At 37.4% G+C, this 12290-nt stretch overlaps 1 protein-coding gene across 1 annotated transcript in view; it reads left to right on the plus strand.

Moving 5' to 3' along the window:
- The window catches only part of VCAN (versican), a 104317-nt gene that overhangs the window by 61728 nt on the left and 30299 nt on the right, over positions 1-12290 (plus strand). The window contains exons 7-8 of the mRNA XM_051643335.1: positions 4076-9595; positions 11767-11880. Coding sequence (XP_051499295.1) covers positions 4076-9595; positions 11767-11880 — 5634 coding nt within the window. The remainder of the gene's footprint in view (positions 1-4075; positions 9596-11766; positions 11881-12290) is intronic.

Below are 12290 nucleotides of genomic sequence, written 5' to 3' on the forward strand. Positions count from 1 at the left end.
CAGAAAAGCAATTTTTGCATTTGATCCAGTGAAAAATTCACGTGGGTTTAGAAGAAATTTTCATTAGAAAGTTTGTAATGGAAATTAATGCCACCTCAGTCAGTGGCTGTGTAATTTTATGGAGTAGCAATCAAGTCTTTTTGTGGCTAAAAAACACCCTGAAGCCTGGGGAATTTCCATTTCTTACATATAATTGAGTGTTACTGAGATAGATGCCTACTCCATACAGGTAATTTAAAACATCTAGACATATGAAATGTATTAAGAAACACTCTAGGCTGCATATACACTCATCCATCTATCTATTCCATCTCTATTTCAGTGCATACCTTATCACTTTCCTCAAAAGAGGCTTTACTGATAAATCTCCTTTGGTACTTGTTTGGATTGGCAGTCTGAACGGACAGCCTTGGTTCTACTGCTTTTCAGCTACTTGTTTTTACTTTCTTTTTTTCTTGGAGTAATAGTAACCAAGTATCCCTTTGAACAAGTACTCCTTTTGGCTTGCTTGCCATGAATATGTGAACTATTAATAAATACATTTAGAAGCCAACCTCCTTTCCTTTAAAGTCCTTGCTTGCTTTGTTTATTAATAGTCTCAGGACCCTCGGGTCTTTGCCTGCAGCTGGAGTGGACATGAATATACGTAGAGGCAGCATAAGTCAGCTTCATCTAGCCAGTTTAGAATTATTGTGTCTGCCCTAAGGGTCTAAGAAACCAGTTCAACAGATACTGCTTTTCCCTCCTTTGTTCACATTTTATGGTAGCACTTATATGTTCATCCTAGTGTCTTGCTTATTCTTGGAGGACAAGGTAACAAGTATTGTTACTTAGATTACTGGCCATCAGTCGGGTTTAGAAGAATTTTCCCATAGCTGTTAACCCTGAGCACTACCAACTTGATCAAAGCTCTAGAAAGGAGAAGAAATTTTTATTTCAAAAAAATTCAATTGGATACTTTAATGTTTTCTTAAAAGCTGGTCATTTTTTACTTGGACAAAAAACCAAAACCAACCCCCCAAAAAAACCCAACTCTTCCCACTTAGTATTTAATGAAAGAGCCTTCTGAAAGTTTATTATCGGAATATCATACCTTTAGTTAAGGTTCTTTTATGTGGATATTTGTGGCATGTGAGATCTTGAAAAAGCTAACAAAGTAAAAGTAAGGTCTGATAGAGATCTTTGCATATGTAAGAATTTGTATGTGTCTTCTAGGTGAATTTGGAACAGATGTTGTTCATTAAATTTATTACCTACCATAAATGATTTAGCATGAGCTAGTAATTTGAGGGACTCCCAGGTGTGCACTGCTACAAAAATAATACACTGGTCAGAACTTGTTAGTCATGGTACCCTTCTACAAATTATAGCCTGTCCACTCCCATTCAGGCTTTATAATTTTTTTATTTTTTTTTTAATGTAGAGTTCTGTGCAAAAGAATGCTACATGCTTTGTGCACACAATACTAACAGCTGTGTGTGAAATAATGATTAATCCTTATGAGACATTAGTCTATATACCAGGTTATTTATACGTATTACTTCTTAAGTTGTGCACAGTACAAGTAGTCAGTAGTCTTCCTTGCCCATACACACTTCTATATGTAGCTCTCTGGTTCTGTATGTTGGTGCAGTTACTTTATAGTGAATTTACTAAGAATCAGAAGCTCTCAAAGCTCCCTAGCAACTTTGTCTTGACATTCCCTTTTCAGTTACTGAGTTCCCATGTATTTTTCCATTCACTGTTTTGAAAAGAAGGTGCACAATTATTTTTTATTAGAGCTTCTACTTTTATGAAAATATGTTTACTCAGTATGACTAGTGTTCCTCTTTGCTAAAATTTATGGATTCTGAAAGTGATGTTATTTGACATGCTTCTCCATGTCATGTTGCAAATCTTGGGCAAATAGCTAAAATACTACTTTTCTGCTTGAACAAAATTTGAAAGGGAGATCTCGGAGGCCTCAAATCAATGGCTGCAGAAGCTACACATTTTTCTGTGGCATCGGGCAGCTTCCATAGATATTTCTAACCTGCTGGAGGAAGAAACAGGGAGCAGTTCTCTCTTTATGAGCATTGCGTGAAACAGCTTCCAAGAAGCACATGTGAGGGAGAGGGGAGGTTCAGTTCTATAGTCATCTAATCAAGCTGTCGTAACATAGAACAAACACCAGGCTTCACTGGGGTAATATAGAATACCTAGGCAGAAATTAGGTTAAAAGCAACCCTTTTTTGTTGCACTAGGATCGCTGAGCTTAGTGCTGTACAAACTCAATATCCTATTGGAAATACAATGCTGAAGGTGATTTATCTATCTGTAAGGCTGGGGTGGATCTTAATTTTTCCCAAGCTGTTTAACAATTAGATCAGAGCCTTGGATTCAGGGCACCTTATTATTTTTAATTTGTAAAACTGACTTGAAGTTTACTCTTCAGCTGAAGGTTTAGCAAAATGAAGGTTTAGTAATACTACATGAGTTTATCTGTAAATACAGCATATGAGACATTAGAATGTTAATTCTCAACAGAGCTGCAATGATCTTTTCAAGAATCACATTTCAGGCAATTTGCAGAAACAAAACACCCCAAGCCAAAGAATCACAAGCTTCTCGCAGTGCTCTGAATAATACTTGATTTAATACATTCTTTTCCAGAATGATCACCTGATTACTCTATCTCTCAGGGTCAGTAGTCATAGAAGTTAAATGATGTTCATATATAGGGGAATTACTTCAAAGTAATGAAATACTTTACCTATCAGTTTCTCATGTTTTTTTTACATCTTGAAAAGAAGTTTAATGAGGAACATATACTTAAGAATTGTACTCTGACATATGCTGGATATGCCAGAATGCCTGCAAATATTCTCTGGGGAGAAACCATTGCTGATAGCACTGCAAGACCGGAGTCCTTGCATGTTGATTCAGATCCTCTACTAGCAGGTGCAGAGAAAGCTCCATTGGCTACACCAGTTTATACCAGCAAATGGTAATTTTGCTTTGGACAAAATGGGTATAAACACAAACTGAGAAGAAAGATACATCAATGGAATAAGATTTCAGTACAAAATTTCCAGCTTTAAGTCAGTTGGTCCAGCCTGTTTGGTTTTTTTTTTTCGGTTGGTTGGTTGTTGTTGGCTTGTTTTCTGGAGTCTGTAGTCTGCTGAGTGGGCTCATTTAAAAAATGTCTAGGGATTTTGGGTTCATAAATCTTAGAGGAATTTGCAAGGGCAAGGTTGCAGCTACAACCTTGTCTACTTAGAACTTCCTCCTCTTTATCTGCCTGGCCACCTAGAAAAAACTTTGAGTTTTGCGATCTCTGGGAGTGTGTAAATAATTGAAATTAAGTGATAAGCAGAAGAAAATAGCTGGACATTACTCATATTATGGTCTGAATAGCAGTTAATTTTTTTAATCTGGCATATTGTTTCTTATTGGCTTCATAATATTTTGTAATACCAAATAGAAACAACTTTGTAACGGGAGACTTTATCTACCGACCTAGGGTCCAAATGTAAAAAACAGAGAACTTGATGTAGGTTTTATCGTTTTTTTAGTGATTTGAATTACTCTATCCTAAGAATTCATAGGAGTTGCAGACACATATTCAGTATGTCCTGTTTTATTTTAGACTTTGCCTTGCTTAGCAGTGTCTAAGTTCAATTGTTGCTAAAGGTTAGCTAGTGTCTCAAATCTGTGAAAGCAGTTGCTGCATGTTGGGACCAGAGTCTTTTGGTAAAAAATTTATTTTCATTTTGTTAATTTCTTACCTCTGCTGAAGAGTGCAGGATTAGTCAGCTCAGGTGTGGGTTTGGGATTAAACGCATGGCAAGCAACAGCATGACATTCATCAGTAGGTTCAATACACACAGAAGCTTCACATAGGAATTCAAACACTGTGGTGGCACTTTATGTCAATAGAAGAACACACTGAATTTACCAAGTTTAATATTGAGTTTTTTATTGTCTCTCTTTTTTTTTTTCCTCTCCAGTGGATTGCTTGTACTTTATATGTCTACTATAATGCGCAACCATCGCTGTCACTTAGGGATTATGAAAAGCTCTCTTTTTTTTGCAGATCATCCCATGAATGAATTTTTGGATCTGTTCAGTCGTCACATGCTTCCTCATGCAATAGATGAACCACACATTGATGCAGAGTCAACTCAGACTGAACCCTGTACTTCAGACTCGGTGCAGGATTCATCTGAATATATTATATTGGATCCTTTCTTTCCAAACTTTATAGAGTTTGAAGAAGAGGAAGACTGTGAAAATACTACTGATGTTACAACTCCTCCAGCTTTGCAATTCATCAATGGAAAACAACAAGTTACTAGTGCACCTAAGAGCACAAAAGCTGAGGAAGCAAGAAGTGACCAAATTGAAAGCGTTGCACATTCTAAAAATGTAACGTTTTCTCAAATCAATGAAACAAACACATTTATAATACCTGAAACTGAAGCTTCTGGTACTATGCAACCAAGCAAAGCTGGAGAAGTAGTAGGGGCATTTGAAGTTACACAGCCAACAGCAGATGTTGCAATGTTAGAACCTGTTTATAGTGGTGAGTCAGAAGTTGCCACAACAGATAAAACAATAGCCATTACTTCTTTATATGAGCAGTCTCTGCAAAAACATAAAGAAACTCTAACATGGCATGGAACTGAGGAGAGCTCTACTAAAGATACAAAAAACTTGCTTTTGATCACTAGTGAATCTTCTGGAGATGGCTCCACAGAATCGGATTTAACCAGTTCTGTTTTCTTAGAATCTGTGACAATGTCAAGAAAGGAAGACAATGAGAAAAAATCTGATATAACTTCTGCTCCTGATGCATATACTGTGGAAAGTTCTGCTGTAACTGCTTCTCTGGATGCAGTTTTTAATACTGCTACTGTAAGCATAGGTGTGAAAGATCTTATTGCAGAAGAGGCAACCCCTGCTCCAGAAGATCATTATATATCAACTATTAAACTTAATGCAAATTCCCTGGTTGAAAATCTTCTAGAAACAAGTAGTCATGCAGCAAAGCCTGAGATGAGTGCTGCTTCACTTATAGTTCTAGAAGGCTCTGGAGATGTAGAAGAGGACATCACTGTAACATCAGCCGTGACAACAGAAACAGCAGTAACCAAAACACTTTCGATGCAAGGTATTTCTTTGGACACAGTACTGCCAACAGAAGTTTCTGTAAATATTTCAGGAATCATCTCTGCTTTTCCCAGAGGAACAAGCACTCTTTATTCTGCTTTTGATCAAAATTCTGAAGTGACTGTTGCAACCAATACTGCGTCTGAGTCTACTATGGAAAAAGTAGTTACCAGCTCTCATGTAACTCAAAAAAATACTGAAGATGAAAAAGAAATACAGACCACTGTTTATTCAAGTCAAGAAAATTCAGCTACTGCTACAGAGGGGAATTTGGAGTTGTATGAAATTGGGAGCACTACTAGTGAGGTTAGAACTGTAAGTCAAGAGCCCACCCTGCTCAGAAAAACAGGACCAGTAACAGGTACTGTAAGTTCTGAAATCAAAAAGGTCACCACTGTTCCTCTCTTGAGAGAGAAGAAGCTTTTTATAAATGAAGGATCAGCAGATGAACCAGCAGACATATTTTCAGGGGGTCCCACAAGAAACGTGGTAAGTACTGACTCCCCATTTATTGATCCAGGTTCTGGAGATACAGATGCTATCATTGAATCTGCTACTTTGACTTCAGCTCCGTTAAGGCCTGTCACTGAAACACAAACAGAAAAACATGAAAGAAAAGTTTACAGCATAGATGATGTTTTAATGAAGAATGCAACAACAGAATATGAAGAACATACAAGAATGGATGAATCAGCAATATCAGTTTCAAGTAGTGGGTCAGATGGCTTGACAAAGGAGTCTGGAGCAACAAGTCAGATGTCCCAAGATGTGTTTAGTACAAGAAACCCAGGAGAACAAAACCAGGAAACAGAACTAATTTATACAGCTCCTTCTGGAGTCAAATCTAATCTTGGTTCAAGACAAGAGACAGTATCTCATGTTACACCAGGATTTCAAACTGAAGATTTAGAAACAGGTGAGGTCACATCGTCTCCAGAATCCATGGTTCACAGCAGTCCTCATGACATCATGGTGACACATGGTACTGGCAGTATAAAAGAAGTAGCTGAGTCTACAGAAAGCAAAAATGTAAAAGTTAGTTCTTCAACTGTCTCATTAGGCAAGATTTTCCTGATTGAACATGGCTCTGGAGAAGAATTCAAAGGTGACAGTGGCACGACAAAACTAATGTCTAATGGACCTAGTGAAGAAACACTTCAAAGTAATTTGTCCTTTATTGATCAGGGGTCTGGAGAAGCAGACACATTCATTGAATCATTTACAGAAACTGCATTTTCACCCACTGGGAGACCAGAATCACAAGAGAAGTATGATGAAAAAGGTGTCAGCACAGCATCCATGGGTCATGCTTTCAGTACCAAATCTGATGAACTAGTCACAAATACTGGACATATAGTAACCACAATGGGAACTATAACTGATGTGAGAATGAAAGAAAAAGCAATTGGTGAACTGACAGTGAGACCTTTTACTACGAAGATTCCTTTGGTGGAAGATACACATTCTGGGGAAGACAGGGTAAGAGAAATTTCACCAAAAGCTATAGAATTTTCTGAAGAGACAACAACAGACCCATTCATTAAAAGTACACAGGCTAACTATGATCATCTGGGATTTTTAAATGTTCCAACTATAAGTTCACATTCAGAAGAAAACGAATTAGAAACTGAATCTGTTAAAGAAATACTTTTGCCATTTAATAATGACAGAGTGACTGAGCCTGTAAAGACTGAAAGGAAATACATAAGCTCACCAGTTACAGATACAGAGCAGGAGGAAGAGTTGGTACAAAGTATTTTCCCTACAAAGGGTAGTCCAAGATCCCTCCTGACACCTGAAGGAGAAAAACTAACAAACAGTGGACTCACTGATGATCCATTATTTTCAGGACAAGGATCGGGAGATGACACTGCTGTTATTCCCTCTGTAGTGCCATTTGTTGTCAAAGGAATCATGAGCACTTCAAGTCCTCAAACTTCTCATCCTGCAAACATGGGACCTAAACTTTCCACTGAAACTAAACTTTCTACAGAAGCCTTTGAAAGAGGAAATACTGAATCAAATGCTGAAGTTAATGAAGAAGTTACAAGGGCTTTAACTGAGCTACTATCAGAAACAGATCAGTTCTCCAGATCAATGATCACCAGTTCCCCAGCTTTAGCAGAAGAGAGTTCTAAGAGCTTCAGTTCTAAAGAGATTAACGAGATGACACATTATTTTGTTGCTATTGAAGACCCTCACAGTAAGGAAACTAAGTACAGGACAGGAGAAAATGAAACAGATAGGACAACAGCTACTTCTAAAGGTGTTTCTCAAGAGGAAACTTCACATTTGCTGATTAAAGATGGCATAACTCCTGTTGCTGTAATACTGAGCGGAACTCCTAATCTTGAAACAGAAGAATCACTTGTAACATCAACAACAAAAATGCCAGGCAGAGTAGTTCCTGAAAGCTCTGGTGAAGGATCTGGCTGGCTTGGTGTTTTGGATTCATCTTCCCCTGGTATGTTTACTCATTTGTCGATACCCCCTGTGTCAAAAATAGAACTAAATGCTTCTTCTGGTGTTCATGGGGAAGTTTATTCTGAAGTTATGACAACAGAGGCACCGATAGGTGGATCACAGCCTGTAATCACAGGATTAACAACCCTTTTTACAGAAGAAAAAGAGATCATGGCAAATCTCTCTGAAGTTCAATCAACTACAACTACATCAGAAGAACAAATAACCGATGCCAGGATCTATGAGAAAATTATTCCCATGATTGATGATAGAAGAAGTGTTATAACAAATGTTTCTGTTTATGGTGATATTACACTAATTGAAGACCGACTTCAAATCCCATCAAAAGAAACAACTATTATAGACATGGATCACTCAAAATCAATGCCTGAAGATATAATAAGTGTGCAGACAATGTCAAATCCTCTCATACAATCGACATATGACAGTGATGATAGCATGACAGCTGAAGGGGAGAAATACAGTTCAACACCTGAATTTTCCATAACCAAAGAGAAGACACTTGTATCTGGTGATAGTCTTTCTTTGACTACTTCCAGTCAGCCAAGTAGTGAATCAGTGACAGCTGAGCACAGACCGAAATCAGAGGACAAAGATTTGGGTTCAGGGAATGCTATGAATTTTGCAACAGAAATTCACATCACTACCAAAATCTCTGAACTGGGTATTTTCCTTCCTACAGTACCATCGCTGGTAAGCCCTCATGTGCCTCCTGAGTCTAAACATGTTGTGACAAGCACAACAGAAGTCACCTATGAGCTGAATAGTTCAGCAAACAATCAAGCAATAGCAGATCAAAGTGAAGCAATCTCTGTCTCAGGCTTTTCTGGAATGGGCCAAGAAGAACTGGATGGTAAGCAGTCTGAGGTTCCTTCTCTTATACCAATTTTAACTACTGAAACAGAAAAGGCTTTGACAACTGACATGCTTGATGAAAGTATTGTCACCACACAGCGTACATCCCAACTGACAACTGTATTATCGAGCAAGAATGAAGAAAAGCATCCTACAATATACACAAACACAAAATCGGCATCAACAGGGTATGAAGAAACAGATTCAGTGACCTTTTATTCTGTATCTCAAACTCCTAAATCCTCAGTAACTGTTCAGTTAGTTAATGGAGTATCTGAGTATCCTGAGGTAATAATTCCAAGTACATCATCATCATCATCAAATGATTCAGATCAGTCTGGTCAGTCTTCAGAAGGAACCTTCAAAGAGGTTAGTTCTGATATTGCAGCAACATATAAACCACCCACTACAGACCTTCTGGACAGAACAGTGTCTTTTCTGCCTGAGTTTTCTCCCAAGCCTGTTCCAGAAAGCACAACTACTGAAAGTACTCCTCATTTTAATAGATTTGTAACAGACAGGACAGAGGAGACAGAAACCTCCGTAACTAATTTGGCTGTTGAGGAAGAACCTTCTGTTTCTGGAGATTCTCCATCAGTACATGTCTTGCCTACAGCTTTTCTGAATTTTGGAGAAAGAGTTAGCACAGATGTTCCAAAAGTTAGCACAATAAAAGTTGAAGCTTCCTCAAGGAGAGTGAACAACCCCCATCAAGAAGTTGACAGGAGTACTGGGACCCCATGGCTGTTTTCCACACCTGTTTCAGATTCACCCAATAGTGTTGAAAGTGAGGTATTCAAACCTGACCAGGAAGCAGTTACAATGCTGGATTCATCTTCACAGCCTTTGGATAGAGGCACAAAAACACAATCAGCTTTGTTTGGTCGAGAGGAGATCACAACAATTTCTTCTAACATTGCAACAAGCAACACTGCCCCTGGAAACAGTCCATATGAAAATGAGCAGACCACAAAAACCTCTGAGGAACCACAAACTATTGAACTTATAACTTCATCATTTTCCCTTCTGGAAGTGACTAATGGATCAGATTTCCTGATTGGCACCAGTGTGGGTTCAGTTGAAGGCACAGCAGTGCAAATTCCAGGTAACTTCCAAATTATGATCCATATGTTGTATATGTTTGTTGTGATACTTTTAAATGTTTGTCTTAACTCTGATAAGAAGTAGGACAATCAGAGCACTGGGTGAAATAACAACAGAACTTCTGAGCCTCAAGCTTTGAAGCTGACATGATTGTAAACTCTACAAAGTGAAGGAGGATGGGGGTACCAACACTCAAGCTCAGTAAACTTTCCTGAGTGTTTGCATCATGGACCTCTGGATCAGACTTGAGGTGACCAGCCAGTTCTGAAATACAGGAAGGTAACATTGATTGTGGTAGAGAATTCAGCTGTAAATATTTAATTTTCCAATTTCCAACATACAGTTCAATCTGATAGTTTTTTCTGTGTTGGCATGATGATAGTACTTACATAACTGGTTTAGGCGTAAGGTTGTTTTATAACATCTTGCAGTTGAGTAGGAAGTAGATTTGGTGCACATTTTCAGATCAGAATTTTCTAGAGTAATTAACTTCACTTAACCCACAAGAAAACTTTCCAGACAAGAAAAAGACGAGTCCACGTTTTCAGCCTGTCTCTAGCTTTAACTGGTTGATACAGTGACTGTCTCTTATAAGTTACAGATCTTTTACTTAGACACCGTTTGACACAGTATTTTGTTTTACATAATGGTTATTAGGCACCATTTCACCAAATACACAGATGATGTGGGTACGGTCAGTATGAATATTGTTGTTTCAATTCATATTTTATAGAGATAGAGCTGAGGAAAGAACTCAACTGGCTTCATTTTATAGGGTTTTCTTTTTCTTTTCCTCAAATAATCCAGGTAACTGTCAATTTGAAAATGCTTACTGGAAAAATATATGGTCCATAGTAGGACAAACAGACAGTAAACACACAATAAACATTGTTAGGTGTTTAACATAGCCCTACATTTGTGGTTTGCAGTGAAGCAGTCCTAACACAAGAACCCCATTTTATTTTATGGATATCATCAGGTTCTTTTCAAAACCTCCAAAGGAAGATCCTGCCCACTTAATTACAATCCCAAATTTATGTAGATGGGATTTTCCTCTGGAGGCTTTCAAAGGAACCTTCTGCTTTCCAGTGACTAGATAGGGAGCTTTGTACTTCAAGGAGACTTCCTTGAAGTCTAACTTGCAAGAATAAAGCAGATGTTACTTATCTCTTATTTCATAATCCATAGTCAGAATGTTTTGGAGAAATGTAACAAAAAAATTTAAACTTTTCTCATGTTTCTGAGTTAATTTAGGTTACAGTATTCTCTTAAACCCATTTTGTAAGTATTAAAAGCCAGGGCTTTCTTCTGGTATATTGGAAGGACCGTCTTCACATTTTCCTCTAACTCTGAGAAGCTAATACTTAGAATCTGTTATCTAGTGAGTACTTGTTTGTGTGGGTGATTGCTCCTAGGCATTAAATCAAATGCAAATGTCTAGGTATCTAAACTCAATTGAAATAAGCATCACTAGAAGGCATAAAGCTCTCCAAGGAAAAACTGTTTAAATGATAACTCCTGTAACAACAGAGGATTTCACAGCAGGTAAGCGTTTATCTTAATGTTTAGTTCAGCTATTAATATACTCAATGCCTTTATTTGTATTCTTCAAGTGTGTTTCTAAGAAAAACAAGTGGGAAATATGCATGTGTGAAAACATACTTTCAAAGAAATAAGACTTTGTGGGCATTGAGTAAATATAACAAAGTGAAACAGCAGCTAGCCAGTATGTTCTGTGTACCCAATCATTCTACATAAACTAACCCTGCCAAAAAAAAAAAAAAAGCATTTTTCATCCATTTTGCATATGTTTAACTGTTTTCAGCTTATAATTAATTGCCATGTCATGCAAACTAAATCCTCAACAGAATATAATAACTGCCAAATATAATATAAATTGATAAGAAAAAAAATGTACATCTGAAAATTATTTATACTGGTCCATAGTAAATGCCATATTGTTGCTGAAGTTGAAAATAGTCGTGCCTGAAAAGCTTTACTGTTTTACAAAACTGTTTGTTCTCAATAGCCTATTATGTTAATAGAGCTTCTGTATTTACAGTAAAGCCTGTAACATTATTGAAGTGAAGAAAGATTTCCACTTCCAAAAAAGCAAAAAGACACTAGTTCCTTGAAACTAGAGTCAGTTTTCTTTTTCTGCTCATTTAACAGGCCAAGATCCATGCAAAAGTAATCCCTGCCTTAATGGTGGTACCTGCTATCCACGTGGTTCCTTTTACATCTGTACATGTTTGCCAGGTTTCAACGGCGAGCAGTGTGAATTAGGTAAGCTGATGCTATCTAGATGCTAATTAAGCCAAGTCTAAAGTTTTCATGGGTCAGTTCTGCAGAGGTGGTGTGTTTAAATATTGAAAAATACAGAGGCATTTAAAAAATGTGTGGTGAATCCTTACTTAAGAAAAGAACAGTAGAATGAAGGGTGTCCAGTCACCCCTTTCTCTCTTCCCATTAAGCGCGCATATGTGTACAGATACAAAAATAAGAGAAGTGTAAATGAACTGCATCACCTAGAATTCATAACAAGAAATTCATAAATACATCAAATAAAACCAAATAAACAATATTTGGGGTGGTTCTTAAGAGCTTTGTGTAATTATTTGAAGGGACGGTAAAATAAACTAATCCCAAACGTAATTGGGAAGCTAAGCATTGGATGCCAGATTGATATTTTTTCA

The sequence above is a fragment of the Apus apus genome, chromosome Z (assembly GCF_020740795.1).
Source record: "Apus apus isolate bApuApu2 chromosome Z, bApuApu2.pri.cur, whole genome shotgun sequence".
Taxonomy (NCBI): domain Eukaryota; kingdom Metazoa; phylum Chordata; class Aves; order Apodiformes; family Apodidae; genus Apus; species Apus apus.